Genomic DNA, 23,523 nt, shown 5'->3' with positions numbered 1-23,523 from the left:
AGAGACGGAGAAGTCAGAAGGGTTCAGCACGGCGTCACGGCTGCGGCGTGTGCTCTGCGTTGGTGTGACGCAGAAGCATATTTCAGCCTTTACAAGGCATGGTTCACATCAATTTGTATTATCTTGTGCCAGCTAATCATTCTTGTGTGGAAATGGAATCCATTTTTCCTAGTAGGATTGGCAGCTCACTTAGTTGACTTGTCTCCTAAAGGTGAAAAAATACATAAATAAAATGAACAGTGGTTGAAAATTCAACATATTATTATGTTTGACGTATCACTATTATAACCAAATCCATACTCATAAGTGATTGGTCCAGCAGTGACCATCTTCACAGGGGCAGAGCTGGGAACAGAGCGAGACATCCTTCTACGGCAAACCTATGAGGTTGGAAAGAGATAGACAACATAGAAAGTACTACTGAAGCGGGACTGCATATGAAAACACTGAAAACTGAAGAATAAAACTCACTGGTACACAGTTGTGGGTCCTCTGGTCACAGAGACTTAGATTGCAGTGAAGATATATATCTCTGTTTTCACCTTGAAGCAAGAATAGTAGGGCAGAGAAGCGAGCCCGGAGTGATGAGCCACTTTCAATCAATGACACCTCCCGGTGGTTGGTGGGACATCTGGAATGTAAGGAAGGAAACAAAGAAATGACACAAGGAAGTCAGGAAACAAAGAAAAACCTGTGTCACTATGCACCCCTCTATCTCAGAAGGGATCTAAGGTCTATAGGTGTACGTACTTGTTCTGGATGAGAGGGTAGCTGTTGGGATCTTCAGGGTTTGATGAGTGAGAGGCAAAGCAATCCTCCAGAACAACTACAAGGCTGGAGTCTGTCTCCTCCACAGAAACACCAACATACAATGGTGAGCCCACTGGGAGAATGACCTGGCCTGCTGGATAAGTCTCGGCGTAGTTGGAGTTTTGGAACAGAGACATGTTGGCTCTTGCTTTTGAACCCGAGCCTGAAATACCACTTTCCCACCTGTTAAGATATGCTTTATTTATTTATTTATTTTTTTTATTGATCTTTTTAGAAAAAAAACGACATACAATGTCAACATGGACACAAATAATCAAAAATACGAATTATGCATTATACATTGTCCCTTTTTTTTTTTTTTATAAACACACAGAACTAAGAACAGAGTCTCTGTAGAGTTAAATAAAAAATAAACAGATGAGCAACAAATGAACAATGGAGGAGAGTAATGGATGAGCAAATGCGGCATACAAAAACAAATGCAGTGATAAATGCAAATGCCCATCACTAATATCCCATTAAATGGAAATAATAAAAAAAGCACAAAATGCAGCATAAATAACAATAATCAAAACAAATAAATAAATGAAAGAAATGAAAAGAAAATTAAGGTAAGGGGGAGGGATCAGTCGGTGGGTAGAGTCTTCAATGAGTTAAAATAATCTACGAAAGATTGCCATTTACGAACAAATTTAGATGAGTTGCCTTTTACTGAATATCTCACCTTTTCAGATTTTAGAAAAAACATAACATCACTAAGCCAAAGAGCAATAGACGGAGACTTGGGGGATTTCCATGAGAGTAGGATACGACGTCTAGCTAAAAGAGATGTGAAAGCCAATACTTCTGACTGTACGGGGCTGATATGTGAGGAGTCAACCGAGAGTCCGAATATTGCTATGAGGGGGGCCATAACAACATTTTTCACCAGAACTTTAGACATGATCACAGAATAGTCACAAGATATGCTTTATTTTACCATGACAACATAGCCAGGCCTTCACATAAACCTGTGACAGGCCAACAATAGAATGCAAAGTTATTTAAAGCTATAGCTGGTCATATTTGTCTGCATATTATGTAATATAATTGTGTTAAAGTTACATTAAATGAAAAGTAGCTTACTCCTGGGATGGCCTGATAACCACTTCCAAGCTGCTGTCTGTGTCCAGGGGATAAACGCATGAGAAGGGAAGACTCACAGGTAAAGCAAAGGATGCATTGTTTTCTGGGTAGATGAATAAACTGTTGGAGTAGACGACATGTGTGCTGTTTGTTTGAAAAGAAATGATTAAGTCTTTAATTCAATATTATGTCAGCTATTGTATGTGAACATTACTAAACATTACATTATTGGATCACTAGGATAACAGTGTCTCAGTAATCCTGGTCCTGCAGTACACTTTATGACCCAAGTGTGGTTACTCAATTAGTTTTACTGGATCCCACTACTTTTTCTACTGAGAAACTTGAATTTGGGAAGCCGTCTAAGCTTTTTTTAATAGAAAAATTAATTTGCACCTTTAGTATGTTTCCACAGGACCCAGCCCGTGTTTCCGCTTCATACCAAACAACGCCACCACTCGATTTGACCCAGGAGCAGTTGATAGCAGCAAGGTTGCCAGAAAATGGGTCCAAACCAGAGGATGCCATGCTGGCCTGATCCACTCCCACTTGGACTTTATCACGGCCACAAATAAGCTGTGAAAACTGAAGGGGTGGCTGTTGGACTAAAGAAAAAGATAGAAGGCAGAAAAATGTAAATAAAATATAGTTGATTAGACTGGCAATGTCACATCCCAACCAGCATTGATATTTAGGCGACATATGAGCTAAACTTAGAATGGGCGGTAGAGCCTTCAGTTATCAGGCCCCTCGCCTCTGGAACAAGGGTCCAGTTTGTGTTTAGCAAGCAGACACCATCGCTACCACTCACTCGTTTGTTGGACCCCATCCCCCGACTCAACTTCTCAAAAAGGTTTTTCCTCTTATTGGTACAACTATACTGGACCAGATCAACTTATCCCTAAACAGGTTTTTAAAGTTGCAGTTATTAAACCTTTACTAAAAAAAAACTCTCTTTACTAAACCATATGATCTAATTATACACCAACTTACAACCTTCCTTTTGTATCTAAAATTCTAGAAAAGGTAGTTGCAAGCCAGTTATTTGACCATTTGTATAGAAATTATCTATTTACATTTTTCAGTCAGGGTTCAGAATGCATCATAGCACAGAAACAGCACTGGTTTGAGGCACAAATGACCTTCTTATGGCCTCAGTGCTGCTTTTGACACTGTAGATCACATAATTTTACTGCACAGGTTAGAGCAGTTGGCACTCTGAGATTCTTGGATGAAGAGTGCCTTACAAATAGAATGCATTATTATTATTATTATTATTATTATTATTATTATTATTGTTATTGTTATTATTATTATTATTATTATTATTATTATTATTGTTGTTATTATTATTATTATTATGGGCATGCCAAGTAGTGGCATGACCATATTGCAATCGTCCAGAATGGCCCAAAAAGCAATGTTGCTAGCGTTTCGCTAACATGCTAAAGTCGCAAAGGTCCCACTGCGCACCAGCGGGTGTAAAGCATGACCCCGCTCTGTTGTGGGAAAAAAAAATCCCCAAAAAATGAAACACGGCCGAGAAAACCTGAAAAATGAAGGCGTTAAATTAGTATCTAGAAAGGTTTCCCTTTTCTTATTATTAGTGCCACGGCTGCGCCACGTGGCACTCCTCCTCCATTGAGCTGCGCAAGCTCAATGGAGGCGGAGTGCCTCGTGCGCAGCACGAGGCACTCATACTATTGCTCAGGCTTATTATTATTATATATTCTTCCGTAAAAACTTTGTCCGGCTACTCCTCCTACAGCTTTGAGAAAACGCGAAAAGTAAAAACGTAGAAACGTGCGCCTTAATCGGGAATCGATGGGTATGACTTTTATTAGCGATTGGCGTGCACGTTTTTGCGCAACGTGCACAAACGTGCGCTTTTTGCCCCATCCGGAACGCATTGCGTGAACTTTGGGGCCTCACCACTCGCACACCGTTACTCGAAAAATTATGAACCGATTTAGAAAGTTGTAGGCCCTGAATTTAACTACAGTCCTGTGGATTTTCAGAACGATGGCACGAATAGTTTTTGCACGAAGTGCAAAAACATTTCCAAATTTCCAAACTAATGGGGAACTGTTTTCCCATGCATTTCAATGGCGCCATGCAAAGCGGATGGGAAAATGTTGAGAAAAAAAAGACAAAATTCACCTTTTTTCTGAGTCACGTATCTTTCTCATACTTGCACGTAGAAACGTCATTCAAACTTCAAAACGGAGGAAAACTTCTCTTCTCTCTCTAAACCCCGGACTGTTTTTTCCTAAAATGTACACTTTTCAAGATATGAGCCCTCAAGCGAGGTCTGGAAATCACTTTTTTTCAAATCTAGAGCATGGGAGTCAGTTTGCTAGAGTGTAGTTACACTTAAAAAAAAACATGATTTCTTATTTGTAACTCGAGGTCACGGCCAAACCGTAAAAGGTAGACAGATCATTTTTGGTCAGAATATAGACATAGGTGTTGTGATTTATAAAATGTGACTTTGACAGGCGTGGTGTGCACAAAATTTTAACGGGGGGCCCAACAGACGCGCCAATTCCTGTCTCGCTGTTCATTGACTCCCATGTTAAAAAACATTTTCTTAAAAAAAATCTAATTTTTGTTTTCGAATTGCCGTTACTAACACATTTTAAGGAATATCTGAATGAAAATAAGATTGACAGAATGTTCTGGGTTCTCTGTCTCTCACGATGTTTTCATATTTCTGCTAAGAGCTACGGTTTGACCGCAAAGTGGAGTGATTTGAGGTTTGTCACAACCGAAAATCTAGCTGTCATTCCCGCTCCCTCTGTATCAGGTTCTTGTTGCCCCTAACAACCAGAGCACAGCTGTGCTGATTAGACTGACCCAGACCTGGTCACATGACACAGTCATTACAGACTTCATGTAATATAACCTGGAAAATGGAGGAATCTGAACCCTGACCTTTTGACCTTACATGATCCCCAGTCCTGCTGGGGACAGGTTCATGGAATATATATGTATATTATTATTATTATACATATAAATATTTACATTTGTATATTATATATACATATTAGCCCCGCCCCTTCTTCTGATTGGCCGATACGTTATAGTCCAATATCTTTTGAATGGTTTGACATAGAGAGTCACGGGTGGTATCAAATGACTAAGTATCGAGCCCCTGACCCTCATTGGTGCAAATTAGCCCCGCCCCTTCTTCTGATTGGCTGATACGTTAAAGTCCAATATCTTTTGAATGGTTTGACATACAGAGACATGGGTGGTGTCAAATGACTAAGTATCGAGTCCCTGACCCTCATTGGTGCAAATTAGCCACGCCCCTTCTTCTGATTGGCCGATAGGTTATAGTCCAATATCTTTTGAATGGTTTGACATACAGAGACATGGGTGGTGTCAAATGACTAAGTATCGAGTCCCTGACCCTCATTGGTGCAAATTAGCCCCGCCCCTTCTTCTGATTGGCCGATACGTTATAGTCCAATATCTTTTGAATGGTTTGACATAGAGAGTCATGGGTGGTGTCAAATGACTAAGTATCGAGTCCCTGACCCTCATTGGTGCAAATTAGCCCCGCCCCTTCTTCTGATTGGCTGATACGTTAAAGTCCAATATCTTTTGAATGGTTTGACATACAGAGACATGGGTGGTGTCAAATGACTAAGTATGGAGTCCCTGACCCTCATTGGTGCAAATTAGCCACGCCCCTTCTTCTGATTGGCCGATACGTTATAGTCCAATATCTTTTGAATGGTTTGACATACAGAGACATGGGTGGTGTCAAATGACTAAGTATCGAGTCCCTGACCCTCATTGGTGCAAATTAGCCACGCCCCTTCTTCTGATTGGCTGATACGTTAAAGTCCAATATCTTTTGAATGGTTTGACATACAGAGACATGGGTGGTGTCAAATGACTAAGTATCGAGTCCCTGACCCTCATTGGTGCAAATTAGCCCCGCCCCTTCTTCTGATTGGCCGATACGTTATAGTCCAATATCTTTTGAATGGTTTGACATAGAGAGTCATGGGTGGTGTCAAATGAGTAAGTAGCGAGTCCTTGACCTTCATGGGTGCATCCCGCGATCATCCGGCAGTAGTCCGTGGCACTTCAAAATTTCCCGGGAATTTTGTCTAGTTATTTTTATGGGCATGCCAAGTAATGGCATGACCATATTGCAATCGTCCAGAATGGCCCAAAGGGCAATGTTGCTAGCATTTTGCTAACAAGCTAAAGTCGCAAAAGTCCCACGTCACACCAGCGGGTGTACAGCATGACCCCGCTCGGATGTGGAAAAAAAAAATCCCCAAAAACTAAAACACGCCCGAAACAATGAGGAAAAACATGAAAATGAAGGCGATATATTGGTATACAGAAAAGGTTTCCCTTTTCTTATTATTCTTATTCCGCACTTTTTTTCGTCCGTTAATACGGCCCGAACCGCAACGTGCACCCATGGATGGCATACATCGTTGGATGCGTCTCCATTGTGATTCGATGGGTATTACTTTTCTCAGTAATAGGGGTTACCGTGGCAACGCTAGTTGCCAAAAAGCAAAAAAAAAGGCGAAAATTCCCGCGCTTATTGCTCGGCCGAACTTTATCGTAGAGACATCGTTCAAACTTTGAAACACTCGGCCCGATAGTCTTTAAAGGACCATACAACTTCATCATTCTAGTTATTACGGTTTTTGCGATATTTAACTTTCAATTTAAAAAAAAAATCCCTTTTATTTTGGACGTTTGTTGCTAGGCAACGGTTTATCGTACAGACATCATTACAACATTGACAAACCCGGGACGCTTTGTACTGCAACATATTTTAGTCTCGTCAAGTTTGCTATTACGGTTTTCGAGGTATTCCACTTTGCGAATTTTGATGCTAACGGAATTTCGGACGCTTGTTGCGCGGCAACACGATATCGTAGAGACTTTAATTTAACGTTAAAAGACTCGGGTTGCTGTGGACTACAACATACTAAGGTCTCATTACGCTGTCGCTTACAGCTTTTGAGATATTGAAGCCTAATTGTCCCATTCTATGCTATGGAGCTTGTTACCATGGCAACAAAAACCTATGCATTTGTATGGGGGAGCATGTGAATAAAACATCTGTTAATGCTGCCCAGACAGGAACGTGCACCCATGCATGGCATACATCGTTGGATGCGTCTAGATCGTGCCTCGATGGGCATTACTTTTCTCAGTCGAAAGCGTTACCGTGGCAACGCTAAATGCCAAAAAAAATGCAAAAATTCGAACGTTTATTTCTCGGCCAGACTTTATCGTAGAGACATCGTTCAAACTTTCAAACACTCGGCCCGATTGGCACTAACAGACCGTACAAGCTCATTATGCCAATTATTACACTTTTTGAGATAATGACCTTTCATTTTTTTCTTTATTTCCGTTTGACTTTGGACGCTTGTTGCTAGGCAACAGATTATCATAGAGACATCCTACAAATGTTCCCTGACTCGGCACGCTGTGGACTTCAACATATTCAAATTTCATGAAGCTGTTATTTAAGGAAATTTTATGTCAAAATCCATGCCAAATGGCCCCATTCATTCGGATGGGGTTTTGTACCATGGTGAAAAAAAAACCTATCCATTAATGTAGCCTGAACCGCAACGTGCACCCATGCATGGCATACATCGTTAGATGCGTCTCCATGTTGCCTCGATGGGCATTACTTTTTTCAGTCAAAAGTGTCACCGTGGGTGGCGCTAGACGCCAAAAAGCGCACGCCTTTAATAACTATTGGGAGCACAGGAATGAATGCAATACAACTGTAAACACCTCAAACTGACATAGAACCACCACGAACACAACCACTACAGCCCTAAACCAAAGCAGCGAGAGGGGTCGAATGGGCCGTAGGGCATGCCCATATCAAAATTTCATGAAATTTTCTAGTTATTATTATTATTCTTATTCCGCACTTTTTTTCGTCCGTTAATGCGGCCCGAACCGCAACGTGCACCCATGCATGGCATACATCGTTGGATGCGTCTCCATCTTGCCTCGATGGGCATTACTTTTCTCCGTAATAGGGGTTACCGTGGCAACGCTAGTTGCCAAAAAGCAAAAAAAAAGGCGAAAATTCCCGCGCTTATTGCTCGGCCAAACTTTATCGTAGAGACATCGTTCAAACTTTGAAACACTCGGCCCGATAGTCTTTAAAGGACCATACAACTTCATCATGCTAGTTATTACGGTTTTTGCGATATTTAACTTTCAATTTAAAAAAAAAATCACTTTTATTTTGGACGCTTGTTGCTAGGCAACGGTTTATCGTACAGACATCATTACAACATTGACCAACCCGGGACGCTTTGTACTGCAACATATTTTAGTCTCGTCATGCTTGCTATTACGGTTTTTGAGATATTCCACATTGTTCATTTTGATGCTAACGGAACTTCGGATGCTTGTTGCGCGGCAACGCGGTATCGCAGAGACTTGGTTCCAACGTTAAAAGACTCAGCTTCATGTGGACTACAACATACTGAGGTCACATTACGCTGTCGTTTACAGCTTTTGAGATATTAAAGCCAAATTGTCCCATTCTATCCTATGGGGCTTGTTACCATGGCAACAAAAACCAATGCATTTGTATGGGGGACCATGTGAATAAACAATCTGTTAATGCTGCCCGAACCGGAACGTGCACCCATGCATGGCATACATTGTTGGATGCGTCTCCATCGTGCCTCGATGGGCATTACTTTTCTCAGTCAAAAGTGTTACCGTGGCAACGCTAGATGCCAAAAAGCAAAAAAAAAGGCAAAGATTCAGACGCTTATTGCTCGGTCGAACTTTATCGTAGAGACATCGTTCAAACTTTCAAACACTCGGCCCGATTGTCCCTAACACTACGTACAACCTCATTATGCTAATTATTACAGTTTTTGCGATATTGGCCTTTCATTTTTTTTTAAATTTCTGTTTGAATTTGGACGCTTGTTGCTAGGCAACAGGTTATCGTAGAGACATCGTACAAATGTCCCCTGACTCGGCACGCTGTGGACTTCAACATACTCAAATTTCATGAAGCTGGCATTTAAGGAAATGTTATGTCAAAATCCAGGCCAAATGGCCCCATTCATTCGGATGGGGTTTTGTACCATGGTGAAAAAAAAAACCTATCCGTTAACGTAGCCTGAACCGGAACATGCACCCATGCAAGGCATACATCGTTAGATGCGTCTCCATCGTGCCTCGAAGGGCATTACTATTCTCAGTCAAAAGCGTTACCGTGGCAACGCTAGATGCCAAAAAGCGCGCCCCATTAATAACTATTGGGAGCACAGGAATGAATGAAATACAAGTGTAAAAACACCTCAAACTGACATAGAACCACCCTAAACACAACCACTACAGCCCAAAACCAAAGCAGCGAGAGGGGACGAATGGGCGGTAGGGCATGCCCATATCAAAATTTCCAGAAATTTTCTAGTTATGGGCATGCCAAGTAGTGGCATGACCATATTGCAATCGTCCAGAATGGCCCAAAGGGCAATGCTGCTAGCATGCTAAAGTCGCAAAAGTCCCACTGCGCACCAGCGGGTGTACAGCATGACCCCGCACTGATGTGGAAAAAAAAAATCCCCAAAAAGTAAAACACGGCCGAAAAAATGAGGAAAAACATGAAAATGAAGGCGATATATTAGTATCTAGAAAAGGTTTCCCTTTTCTTATTATTATTATTATTCTTATTATTCCGCACTTTTTTTCGTCCATTAATACGGCCCGAACCGCAACGTGCACCCATGCATGGCATACATCGTTGGATGCGTCTCCATCGTGATTCGATGGGCATTACTTTTCTCAGTAATAGGGGTTACCATGGCAACGCTAGTTGCTAAAAAGCAAAAAAAAAGGCGAAAATTCCCGCGCTTATTGCTCGGCCGAACTTTATCGTAGAGACATCGTTCAAACTTTGAAACACTCGGCCCGATAGTCTTTAAAGGACCATACAACTTCATCATTCTAGTTATTACGGTTTTTGCGATATTTAACTTTCAATTTAAAAAAAAAATCCCTTTTATTTTGGACGCTTGTTGCTAGGCAACGGTTTATCGTACAGACATCATTACAACATTGACCAACCCGGGACGCTTTGTACTGCAACATATTTTAGTCTCGTCATGCTTGCTATTACGGTTTTTGAGATATTCCACATTGTTCATTTTGATGCTAACGGAACTTCGGATGCTTGTTGCGCGGCAACGCGGTATCGCAGAGACTTGGTTCCAACGTTAAAAGACTCAGGTTGATGTGGACTACAACATACTGAGGTCTCATTACGCTGTCGTTTACAGCTTTTGAGATATTAAAGCCAAATTGTCCCATTCTATCCTATGGGGCTTGTTACCATGGCAACAAAAACCAATGCATTTGTATGGGGGACCATGTGAATAAACAATCTGTTAATGCTGCCCGAACCGGAATGTGCACCCATGCATGGCATATATCGTTGGATGCGTCTCCATCGTGCCTCGATGGGCATTACTTTTCTCAGTCAAAAGTGTTACCGTGGCAACGCTAGATGCCATAAAGCAAAAAAAAAGGCAAAAATTCAGACGCTTATTGCTCGGTCGAACTTTATCGTAGAGACATCGTTCAAACTTTCAAACACTCGGCCCGATTGGCACTAACGGGCCGTACAAGCTCATTATGCCAATTATTAAAATTTTTGCGATATTGACCTTTCATTTTTTTTTTAAATTTCCATTTGACTTTGGACGCTTGTTGCTAGGCGACAGATTATCGTAGAGACATCGTACAAATGTTCCCCGACTCGGCACGCTGTGGCCGTCAACATATTCAAATTTCATGAAGCTGGGATTTAAGGAAATTTTATGTCAAAATCCATGCCAAATGGCCCCATTCATTCGGATGGGATTTTTTTACCACGGTGAAACAAAAACCTATCCATTAATGTAGCCTGAACCGCAACGTGCACCCATGCATGGCATACATCGTTAGATGCGTCTCCATGTTGCCTCGATGGGCATTACTTTTTTCAGTCAAAAGTGTCACCGTGGGGGGCGCTAGACGCCAAAAAGCGCACACCTTTAATAACTATTGGGAGCACAGGAATGAATGCAATACAACTGTAAACACCTCAAACTGACATAGAACCACCCCGAACACAACCACTACAGCCCTAAACCAAAGCAGCTGGAGGGGTCGAATGGGCCGTAGGGCATGCCCATGTCAAAATTTCGTGAAATTTTCTAGTTATTATTATTCTTATTCCGCACTTTTTTTCGTCCGTTAATGCGGCCCGAACCGCAACGTGCACCCATGCATGCCATACATCGTTGGATGCGTCTCCATCTTGCCTCGATGGGCATTACTTTTCTCCGTAATAGGGGTTACCGTGGCAACGCTAGTTGCCAAAAAGCAAAAAAAAAGGCGAAAATTCCCACGCTTATTACTCGGCCGAACTTTATCGTAGAGACATCGTTCAAACTTTCAAACACTCGGCCCGATAGTCAATAAAGGACCATAAAACTTCATCATGCTAGTTATTACGGTTTTTGCGATATTTAACTTTCAATTTAAAAAAAAAATCACTTTTATTTTGGACGCTTGTTGCTAGGCAACGGTTTATCGTACAGACATCATTACAACATTGACAAACCCGGGACGCTTTGTACTGCAACATATTTTAGTCTCGTCATGCTTGCTATTATGGTTTTTGAGATATTCCACATTGTTCATTTTGATGCTAACGGAACTTCGGATGCTTGTTGCGCGGCAACGCGGTTTCGTAGAGACTTGGTTCCAACGTTAAAAGACTCAGCTTGATGTGGACTACAACATACTGAGGTCTCATTACGCTGTCGTTTACAGCTTTTGAGATATTGAAGCCAAATTGTCCCATTCTATCCTATGGGGCTTGTTACCATGGCAACAAAAACCAATGCATTTGTATGGGGGACCATGTGAATAAACAATCTGTTAATGCTGCCCGAACCGGAACGTGCACCCATGCATGGCATATATCGTTGGATGCGTCTCCATCGTGCCTTAATGTGCATTACTTTTTTCAGTCAAAAGTGTTACCGTGGCAACGCTAGATGCCAAAAAGCAAAAAAAAAGGTGAAAATTCAGACGGTTATTGCTCGGCCGGACTTTATCGTAGAGACATCGTTCAAACTTTCAAACACTCGGCCTGATTGGCACATACGGACCCTAGAACCTCATTATGCCAATTTTTTAAGTTTTTGCGATATTGACCTTTCTTTTTTTTTTTTAATTTCCGTTTGACTTTGGACGCTTGTTGCTAGGTAACAGGTTATCGTAGACACATCGTACAAATGTTTCCCGACTCGGCACGCTGTGGACTTAAACATACTCAAATTTCATAAAGCTGGGATTTAAGGAAATTTTATGTCAAAATCCAGGCCAAAAGGCCCCATTCATTCGGATGGGATTTTGTACCATGGTGAAAAAAAAAAACCTATCCGTTAACGTAGCCTGAACCGGAACGTGCACCCATGCATGGCGTACATCGTTAGATGCGTCTCCATCTTGCCTCGATGGGCATTACTATTCTCAGTCAAAAGCGTTACCGTGGCAACGCTAGATGCCAAAAAGCGCGCCCCATTAATAACTATTGGGAGCACAGGAATGAATGAAATACAAGCGTAAAAACACCTCAAACTGACATAGAACCACCCCGAACAAAAACACTACAGCCCCAAACCAAAGCAGCGAGAGGGGACGAATGGGCAGTAGGGCATGCCCATATCAAAATTTCCAGAAATTTTCTAGTTATTATTATTATTATTCTTATTCCGCACTTTTTTTCGTCCGTTAATACGGCCCGAACCGCAACGTGCACCCATGCATGGCATACATCGTTGGATGCGTCTCCATCGTGATTCGATGGGCATTACTTTTCTCCGTAATAGGGGTTACCGTGGCAACGCTAGTTGCCAAAAAGCAAAAAAAAAGGCGAAAATTCCCACGCTTATTGCTCGGCCGAACTTTATCGTAGAGACATCGTTCAAACTTTCAAACACTCGGCCCGATAGTCACTAAAGGACCATAAAACTTCATCATGCTAGTTATTACGGTTTTTGCGATATTTAACTTTCAATTTAAAAAAAAAATCTATTTTATGTTGGACGCTTGTTGCTAGGCAACGGTTTATCGTACACACATCATTACAACATTGACAAACCCGGGACGCTTTGTACTGCAACATATTTTAGTCTCGTCATGCTTGCTATTACGGTTTTTGAGATATTCCACATTGTTCATTTTGATGCTAACGGGACTTCGGATGCTTGTTGCGCGGCAACGCGGTATCGCAGAGACTTTGTTCCAACGTTAAAAGACTCAGCTTGATGTGGACTACACCATACTGAGGTCTCATTACGCTCTCGTTTACAGCTTTTGAGATATTAAAGCCAAATTGTCCCATTCTATCCTATGGGGCTTGTTACCATGGCAACAAAAACCTATGCATTTGTATGGGAGAGCATGTGAATAAACAATCTGTTAATACTGCTCGGACCGCAATGTGCACCCATGCATGGCATATATCGTTGGATGCGTCTCCATCGTGCCTCGATGGGCATTACTTTTTTCAGTCAAAAGTGCTACCGTGGCAACGCTAGATGCCAAAAAGCCAAAAAAAAGGCGAAAATTCAGACGCTTATTGCTCGGCCGGACTTTATCGTAGAGACATAGTTCAAACTTTCAAACACTCGGCCCGATTGGCACTAACGGAGCCTAGAACCTCATTATTCCATTTTTTTAAGTTTTTGCGATATTGACCTTTCATTTTTTTTTAAATTTCCGTTTGACTTTGGATGCTTGTTGCTAGGCAACAGATTATCGTAGAGACATCATACAAATGTTCCCTGACTCGGCACGCTGTGACCTTCAACGTATTAAAATTTCATGAAGCTGCGATTTAAGGAAAGTTTAATGTAAAATCCATGCCAAATGGCCCCATTCATTCGGATGGGTTTTTTTAAACCATGGTGGAAAAAAAACCTATCCGTTAACGTAGCCTGAACCGGAACGTGCACCCATGCATGGCATACATCGTTGGATGCGTCTCCATCGTGCCTCGATGGACATTGCTTTTCTCAGTCAAAAGCGTTACCGTGGGGACGCTAGACGGCAAAAAGCGCGCCCCATTAATAGCTATTGGGAGCACAGGAATGAATGAAATACAACCGTAAACACCTCAAACTGACATAAAACCGCCCCAAACACAAACACTGCAGCCCCAAACCAGAGCAGCGAGAGGGCTCGAATGGGCGGTAGGGCATGCCCATATCAAAATTTCCAGAAATTTTCTAGTTATTATTATTCTTATTCCGCACTTTTTTTCGTCCGTTAATGCGGCCCGAACCGCAACGTGCACCCATGCATGACATACATCGTTGGATGCGTCTCCATCTTGCCTCGATGGGCATTACTTTTCTCCGTAATAGGGGTTACCGTGGCAACGCTAGTTGCCAAAAAGCAAAAAAAAAGGCGAAAATTCCCGCGCTTATTACTCGGCCGAACTTTATCGTAGAGACATCGTTCAAACTTTGAAACACTCGGCCCGATAGTCTTTAAAGGACCATACAACTTCATCATGCTAGTTATTACGGTTTTTGCGATATTTAACTTTCAATTTAAAAAAAAAATCACTTTTATTTTGGACGCTTGTTGCTAGGCAACGGTTTATCGTACAGACATCATTACAACATTGACCAACCCGGGACGCTTTGTACTGCAACATATTTTAGTCTCGTCATGCTTGCTATTACGGTTTTTGAGATATTCCACATTGTTCATTTTGATGCTAACGGAACTTCGGATGCTTGTTGCGCGGCAACACGGTATCGCAGAGACTTGGTTCCAACGTTAAAAGACTCAGCTTCATGTGGACTACAACATACTGAGGTCTTATTACGCTGTCGTTTACAGCTTTTGAGATATTAAAGCCAAATTGTCCCATTCTATCCTATGGGGCTTGTTACCATGGCAACAAAAACCAATGCATTTGTATGGGGGACCATGTGAATAAACAATCTGTTAATGCTGCCCGAACCGGAATGTGCACCCATGCATGGCATACATCGTTGGATGCGTCTCCATCTTGCCTCGATGGGCATTACTTTTCTCCGTAATAGGGGTTACCGTGGCAACGCTAGTTGCCAAAAAGCAAAAAAAAAGGCGAAAATTCCCGCGCTTATTACTCGGCCGAACTTTATCGTAGAGACATCGTTCAAACTTTCAAACACTCGGCCCGATTGGCACTAACTGGCCGTACAAGCTCATTATGCCAATTATTAAAATTTTTGCGATATTGACCTTTCATTTTTTTTTTTATTTCCATTTGACTTTGGACGCTTGTTGCTAGGCGACAGATTATCGTAGAGACATCGTACAAATGTTCCCCGACTCGGCACGCTGTGGCCGTCAACATATTCAAATTTCATGAAGCTGGGATTTAAGGAAATTTTATGTCAAAATCCATGCCAAATGGCCCCATTCACTCGGATGGGATTTTTTACCACGGTGAAAAAAAAACCTATCCATTGTCATTGTCTATCATGTAGCCTGAACCGCAACGTGCACCCATGCATGGCATACATCGTTAGATGCATCTCCATGTTGCCTCAATGGGCATTACTTTTTTCAGTCAAAAGTGTCACCGTGGGGGGCGCTAGACGCCAAAAAGCGCGCCCCATTTTTAACTATTGGGAGCACAGGAATGAATGCAATACAACCGTAAACACCTCAAACTTACATAGAACCACCCCAAACACAACCACTACAGCCCCAAACCAAAGCAGCAAGAGGGGTCGAATGGGCGGTAGGGCATGCCCATATCAAAATTTCATGAAATTTTCTAGTTATTATTATTATTATGTCGTTGGGCTCAAAGGGACAGCTCTAGGTTGGTTTAAATCATATATATCTGACTGACTCCAGTTTGTTCATGTAGACAAGGTTTCCTCAGTAACAATTTCCTCCAGGGTTCAGTGCTAGAGTCAATCTTGTTCAGTGTATACTGTACAAGCAGACCTTGGGAGGTACAATCCGGAATCACGGCATAAACCTTCATTGCTATGCTGATGACACGCAACTCTATTTATCTATGAAGCCAGATGAAACAGAACCGATAGCTAAACTTCAGGCATGTCTTAGGGACATCATGTCCACTAATGTTATTATTTTAGGTGCCAAACACCTTAGGAAAGGATTAGATGCTGTTGGCCTCCGGTGCTACTGTTGCGGAAACTTGGTGTTATTTTCGAGCAAGATTTGACATTTAAACAGCATTTTAATCAGGTTTGTAAAACAGGATTTTTCTATCTCTGTAATATAGCAATGATTAGGAACATCCTCTCTCAGAGTGATGCTGAAAAACAAATTTACGGGTTCGTATCTTATACACTAGATTACTGTTATTATCATTGTTGTTATTATTAGCAGGATGTCCAAGTCATTTGCTGAATAGCCTCCAGCTGATCCAAAATGCAGCAGCGCGAGTGCTGACAGGAATAAAGAAGAGAGACCACGTCTCTCAAATGTTAGCCTCGCTCCATTTAAAACTCAAAATCCAATTCAACATTTTATTACGGTACTTGCATATAAAGCTCAAAATGGCCTAGCTCCACGATATTTGCAAGACCTAATTATGTTCCTAATAGAGCTCTCTGTTCTCAGAGTGCAGGTTTACTTGTAGTTCCTAGAGTATCCGAATGTAGATCTGGAGAATGGGCCTTCTGCTATCAGGCACCATTACTATGGAAACAACTTCCAATTTGTGTTAAGGAGACTAACACCACGTCCACCTTTAAAACCAAACTTAAAACATTTCTGTTTAGTAAAGCCTGTTGCAAACTGTAGTGTGTTGGGGCCAATAGCCATAGCTGCAGCTGCAGCACAAGACTAGAGTAGTTCGTCTTAAACATAGCTTCATGTAGATATGCTGCTATAGGCCTACGCTGCATGGGGACACCGACAAAATCCACTGAGCAGTGCGCCTCACCCCTTCTTCTATCCTCTTTTTCTCTTTCCTTTCTTCAGATCAACTCTCAGTTATTAATTAAAAGTATTTCATCACCATAATTGTTCTCCATTGTCATTGTACTTTGTTGTGCTGGTCTGACCCCTCTTTTTCTCTTCTGTGCATGTTTGCAGGCCAGAGCTTCATGAGCTGCATGTTGTCCTGCAGTCCCGCCCTCTGACCACCTCAGTGTCTGCTGTCTACAGTCATCCCTGTAGGGCACCAACTAACCCTATATTTGTAATATGTGCATAGAACTCTCAGTTCTCCTGCTCACTGATAGTTAATACTAATATCTTGTCTTTTGTACCTTTGACAGTGCGTCTGTGTCTCTCCTCTCTCTGTTCTTCATTCTTTCCGTTTGTTCTCTCTTTTCCTGCTCTGCTTGTCCGGCCTTCGGCAGGAGGGTCCCCCCTTATCATCCAGGTCGTGCTTAAGGTTTCTTACCCCCTAAAGGGTAATTTTTTTGCCACCGTTTGGCTTAAGGTTTTTTTCCCACTAGGGGAGTTTTTACCTGGCAATGTTTATGTAACAATTGCTTGGGGGTCATGTTCTGGTTCTCTGGAAAGCACGTAGAGACTTATTGCATTGTAATAGACGCTATATGAATAAAAATTGAATTGGATTGAATTTAGTTAAGCTGCTATATGCCCAGACTGCTGAGGAACCTCCCATGATGCACCTCTCCTCACTCTTCTCTTCTACTCCAACTCTATTAATGACATAATTGTTGTTGTTAATCTGTGCTCCTTCTTCCCAGCAGGTGTTCCTGATCTGTTGTTGTTGTTTTTGTTGTTGTTGTTGTCGTTTCATATTTCCAGTCCTCTCAACCCTCAAATGGTCAATGCATATGTCCACCCCTCCTGAATCTGGTTCTGCCAGAGGTTTCATCCTCTTAAGGGGAATGTTCCTTTCTACAGTTGCCTGGTACCTGCTCAGGATTTGGATTGTATTGAAGAAAAGTTTTGACACAATCTGTTGCTTTCCTTAGTGAAGCAATAATTATTATTATTTTATTGAATTTGTATTAATTGGACTACTTTGGAATAAGTTGAACTGTATTGTCGAAGTGCTTTGAGATGATGATTTAGTGATTTATAAATGAAGTTGAATTGAATGGAATAGAATTGAATTTATTGTATTGAATGGAATGTTTCAAAATAGGTCATGTTTGCTGAAGGTTCTGTGGTACCGGTATTGGCCCATATAGACTCTGAGTGGGATCTATCTGGATTTTATGTGGGGCCAAACTGGTTATTTTTCTTGTATGACCCACGCAATTTGCCCCTTTCTTTAACCTATGCCCATGTAGGCCACTAGCATCCTTCATGGACCCCATGTATTTGGCCCACATAAGCTTTCCATTTGGGGCTGATAATAGTGGAACCATATGGGACTCAACACTCAATCATCCCTCTTTACCCATGTAGCCCACCCTCAATCCACGTGGGGCCTACATGGATATGCTAGCAGGGAAGGAGCCAAGATGAGAACTTCCATTAACCTTCGTTACTGCAAATTCTTACTATACTATGTGAAAGCTGTCTGAACTATAAAAACAAGCTTACATTCACATACAGCACTGACATACGGATCCGGCCCTCTGTACCTGTGCTGCTGCCCGCTGTTGTCGTTGAAGACGTACTGACCAAACTGGGAGATGAGGTTGTGGAAACTCCAGGATCCGATTTCTGCAACTCTATTTACGAAGAAAAAAACAGTTTGATGCTGATGCTGAAGAATTTATTTTTTTGTCACTTGACTCGAGGATAGTTTAGTATGCTCCCTGAAAGATATCAATTTGATGAGAAAAGGAAATTTGTTCTTACAGTGTAAGGTTTGATAAAGTGGAACTGTACCTGCACAGTATGCACTTCCAGGTGACGTTGGCTTTACAAGTCTGTAGACATAGTAGTGTTCATAGCAGTACTTGATAAGCAAGGTTGAGGTTCCGAGTGAGTGACAGCAATTGCCACCCTGGACTGTACACGTTTGGCGTCCTACAATTCTGCCTAAGACATTTCCATGACGAGAATTTACCCACATTGGAGAACTGACCCCGCACCTGTTTTCACCGGTGCAACTCTGTGTAAGTTGAGCATTGGCTTGTCCCAGAAATAGGCGATACCAGCCCTGCCAGTCAATATTCATATCACTGTGTGTAGCATCCACCACTGTGTTATTTACTGAACGCCAGTCGTCATGCAGTGCAGTGTAGTGTTCACAGGGGTCGGCACACTGGAAGATCCCGTCTATCTCGATGCAGTCCGTGCTTGATCTACATTTTGTTTCTCCACAATCAAAGACGAAATATGTTTCTGCAAAAAGTGCAAAGATTGATTGATGAATGCTGTTGCTGAATTGCTAGTACACACATTTATTAATTTAAGAGTTATTTATGAAGAAGTACTCAAGAGGCACAAGTGAGTGATGACCATTTCTTGCAGTAAAATTACAAAAACGATTACATTCTAACAAAATCTGCCAAATCTTTTTCTCATTGCAAAACATATCATAACAGAGTTTGGTAAACATATCAAATAAACACTACTGATACTATCACCATAACTCATTCACAACCATTCATTTGCTTTCGAAAGCATTAGAACAATTCAATATACTAAAAATCAACATAACAAGATCAACATTTTAACACCTGTCTAGTTCTGAGAGATGATGGGGATTCAGGATTCATTATGGTAAAAAACAAAAGCTTTTTAATGGAGATCAGCTCAATGCACTTGAAATAAAGCATTTCATAAGCTTGGAGGGGAAGACTTTAAGAGCTCTGTAGCATCTTCCAAATCACTGTAGTGATAAATATAGTGAGAAAAACTGAAGGTAATTTCTTTTGTCTTTTTGATGTCAAGTGCAGTTTGGCCTGTGCACCAGAATTTACCCCTGTAGACTGCCTTGTTATTTGTGATTAGACCTACAACCAGTGTGTCATCAGTAAATGTAATCATCATGCGGTGGGTGGATGTGCAGTCTGGTGTGTGCAATGAGAGGAAGCTGCTTCGCTTCACTCTAACTACACCTTCAGGTTGCACCGATGACGAGCAACAGACTAAGGGAGAGGTGTGAACAGTTAGACTTTCAATTAAAATGTGTCCATGAAATCCAATCACAAGGAGCAAGCACGAATGCGAGATCTGAACACACTCCAGGCCAGATTCAGATCTGATCACTGCATTTGAAGGTGGCCTAGATCATACGTCTACATTTTCTTTGTAGTCTGAACATGAATAAATCCAGGGTTTCTGAGAAAATCTAATAGACCAAAAGTATTGTCTTAGACTATGACTCTTTTTTTTTTGTGAGTTTATGTCATTGATTGTACAGAAAACACATGGTATTTGCAAGCGAGAATTATATTCATTCTTATTTGCACATTCAGTGGGAACACCAGATGCAGTTACTAAAGACACATTTGGGTACAATTTTAAAGCCAGGCATGAGTACAAGAGTGTTTTTGCCCGCCAAAAATTCACATGTAAAATAGAATTGGTCTTTTATAAGAATATTTTTGGAAATGAAACTTAAATTAATTTTGGAGAGTAGTTTGAATTTAAAAGAGTGTATTTGGTACACTCTGTTTTTGTGAATATTTTTGGTGCTGACAACTTTAATTTGTCCTCGAAGAAAATTTTAATTTAATTTAATCCCTCAAATTGTGCAAGTACATATTCAAAAGCATGCGGATAGACTAAAACAATATGTATGGACATTTTTGTAACAAAGTTTGTACAAAAGTGGCAAGATTCCAGATGACTCACCTGAACTGCCTGTGAAAATTTGCAAAAGTATGAGCAAAAATATCCCCTTCTGTTCTCCCATGATGGACCACATTCACGACAGTAACTTGCTAGAAACAAAAGAGGAGATGTTTTAAAACAAAAAGAGGAGAGGATTGAATGAAAAAAATAAAAATCTGAAAATGTGTCTAGTATTGCAGTAAATGTCTCCCTTGAGAGAATGCGCAGGAAAGTGGTGAGCATGAAAGCTCCCAGTGTGAATATACGAATTTATAGCCCTGTTTCTGTGTGCAAAGGGATCATTAAAAATGATGCTTTGCGATACGTATTTAAAAGTTACTTATTCATCAAAATAACATAAAAGAATTGAAATCAAATAGAATGGGCAGGCCAACTCAACCCTTTGTAAACATATTTTGTGTTAGATCACAGTTTAGTGCGGGACAAAATGTCAATCTCATGGTCATCATACATTCCCATGGAGATGTATCCAATGATTAACCATCTAAAAGACAAAGACAACTCTTGGCATGGGAAAAAAGAAAAGTTGAGTAAATAGTCAATCTTAAATCTCACAGCCACTCCCAAAAATCTTTACAAAAAAAAATGAAATTAAAACAGTTATATAAAGAGAAAATAAATAAGAATCAAAATACCCCAATATATTCTTATCATCTAAATTCTAAACATTTCTTTAGAAACATCTAGATTTTATGAATGAGACTTAATATATCATGGTTTTATGCCATATAGTAATTGCAGTTGAGATGAAGGCTTATCATCACGCCAGTCCAGTGTTGAAAAAGCAAATATGGCTGATCAGTTCCCCCACAATGATTGATAGTATTTTATTAATCCAGCCTTTCACTTCTTATCGTTTGATCTTCTTATCAGTGTACCGTTTTATATGCCACTACGCTCTGTTGTATATTTTACTTTAAAAAAAATAAATAATTGACTCAAGCTTTGTTCGATTGAGGGAGGTGTGCACTGGTATAAAAGTGTATCAAAATGAGAAAAAGCAAACAATCAACTTCATACGGTGTTAAACTGGAGAGAAGGTTAAAAAAAGCATTAAACTGAAGAGAGAGAAAAGAAAAACAGTGTTGAGGGCACCCTCAAGGATACACTTTGTTGTGTTACAAGAAAAGCTAATACATACGAGAGGACAACAGCTTACAAGACTAATGTACATGTATATAGAGGAAAAACAAATGTTTTTCACGGTTTCCACATATAATCACTGGTGAAGAAATATGATCACGTGGGGAAAGAATTTCACCATGTGCTGTAACATAATGAAACATGTGCGGAACATGTTGTCATACAGAGCAAGAGTGATTAATATGTTATTACAGTGGAGTTCATGTGAAACATCTTTCCATATGTTAAGAGGTGTGATAATGCGTAATAGATGTTATGTGTCACGAGGTCACTTCAACACTTCTAACACTAAATTACTATTTGATGTCTTCCAGTCAGGTTTCCGGCCACATCACAGCACTGACACAGCTCTAGTAAAGGTCCTTAATCCGCTCCGGTAACAATAGCGGCAACATTTCAGTCTTACTACTACTTGGTCTTACTGGATCTCAGTGCTGCATTTGACACAGTTGACCATAACATCTTGATAGACCGGTTGAAAAACTGGGCTGGAGTTTCTGGCACAGCACTTGCCTGGTTGGAGTCCTATCTAAAACACAGGGACTATTTTGTGTCTTTAGGTAACTACAAATCGAATCGACTGATGACGTTTCATCATTTACCAAAATCACTTAGCTTCCTCTTCAGCTCATCTCTCCCTTCTGTTTTTATTTTGGGCCTCAATGTCTGAAATATCATCTGTGGCTAGCTTTTATGTAGAAGAATAAATCAGACTTAAATCTGTCTCTTTTTTAACACAATTATGTCAAGATGAATATCAAAATTACATAAAAAAATGGCATTATGGACTATTCAAAAACATTATTACATGTTGCGATAGAATTTATTTATTATCATACATAATGAACTCCTCCATCTTCTTTATTATTCTCTTTCGTCAGTCAGGACTTTAATACAAGTTCCAAGACCTGCAACATAGATGTGTCTGTGTCTTCATTAATTCATTAAGGAAGTAAAACCTTCTGATTTTGAATAGCAAGTTCTGCTATACTTATGTTATTCCAGTCATCATATTCTGCAACACAGGAACTTCAGCTGTATTGCACACAAACCAGAAAACACTTGATAGGCTCTGAAACAGATGGTGAATAGTTAATGTGAAGCAATACTGTGGTGTTTTCGAACAAGTCACTTAAAGAGGAAGTAATTTGCAGCTAAACCCCAGGTGGCTCAGTCTTGAATCTTGAGGGTAAACAGCTAAACAAAAAAGGAGAAAAAAAACATGTTGGATACTAACATACATTTATAAGTTTAAGCTCCATTGCAATAATTAGCACATGGTGGACAAACTGCTCTTGACCCAAAAACCTATTTCCAAGAAAAATACATAACTATCATCCTCATCAAACTTACCAAGGTTTGTCCTCTTCTGGTTATCACTCGCTTTAGTCAGGGAAATGTGCAGTGAAACTGTCAGTGGGGAGAATTATAGTATTTGAAACATCACATCATCACCTGGCTCCTAAAAAGGTCTTATTGAACTAACAGCGGTGGATTTTGAGGCCACTCTGCGTGGCACTTATGACTGCATGAGGGCATTTTATCACATCCAGCCTCTGGCATATGACAAGAAAGTACATTTCAGGTGGGACAAAGTGTTATCAGAAGAGACCGTCCCCACTCATTCGCACTGATTTGCCAGTAGCTTTTTCTAACACATGCAGATCTCAG

At 40.8% G+C, this 23,523-nt stretch overlaps 1 protein-coding gene across 1 annotated transcript; it reads right to left on the bottom strand.

The window, feature by feature from the left end:
• Positions 1 to 89: 89 nt before the first annotated feature.
• Positions 90 to 20,941, bottom strand: LOC133442986 (uromodulin-like). Its single transcript, XM_061720650.1, has 9 exons — positions 20,710 to 20,941; positions 18,793 to 19,251; positions 18,543 to 18,632; positions 2,293 to 2,501; positions 1,897 to 2,048; positions 751 to 993; positions 472 to 631; positions 301 to 380; positions 90 to 205 (listed from the first exon to the last, which is right to left on the bottom strand). The coding sequence occupies exons 1-9, from the start codon at positions 20,780 to 20,782 to the stop codon at positions 190 to 192; spliced, it is 1,482 nt and encodes a 493-aa protein (XP_061576634.1). The 5' UTR covers positions 20,783 to 20,941; the 3' UTR covers positions 90 to 189.
• Between the last annotated feature and the right edge of the window lie 2,582 nt (positions 20,942 to 23,523).

The sequence above is a fragment of the Cololabis saira genome, chromosome 1, assembly GCF_033807715.1.
Source record: "Cololabis saira isolate AMF1-May2022 chromosome 1, fColSai1.1, whole genome shotgun sequence".
Taxonomy (NCBI): domain Eukaryota; kingdom Metazoa; phylum Chordata; class Actinopteri; order Beloniformes; family Belonidae; genus Cololabis; species Cololabis saira.
The sequence above is the reverse complement of the archived record's forward strand: the minus strand, read 5'-3'. Positions and strand labels throughout refer to the sequence as shown.

Excerpts from the sequence above, each read along its gene's own strand:
- LOC133442986 (XM_061720650.1), bottom strand. The coding sequence starts at position 20,782 with ATGTGGTCCATCATGGGAGAACAGAAGGGGATATTTTTGCTCATACTT. Across the intron at positions 19,252-20,709 it reads AATTTTCACAGGCAGTTCAG|AAACATATTTCGTCTTTGAT; the intron begins GTGAGTCATCTG and ends CACTTTTTGCAG. Across the intron at positions 632-750 it reads TACCCTCTCATCCAGAACAA|ATGTCCCACCAACCACCGGG; the intron begins GTACGTACACCT and ends CTTACATTCCAG.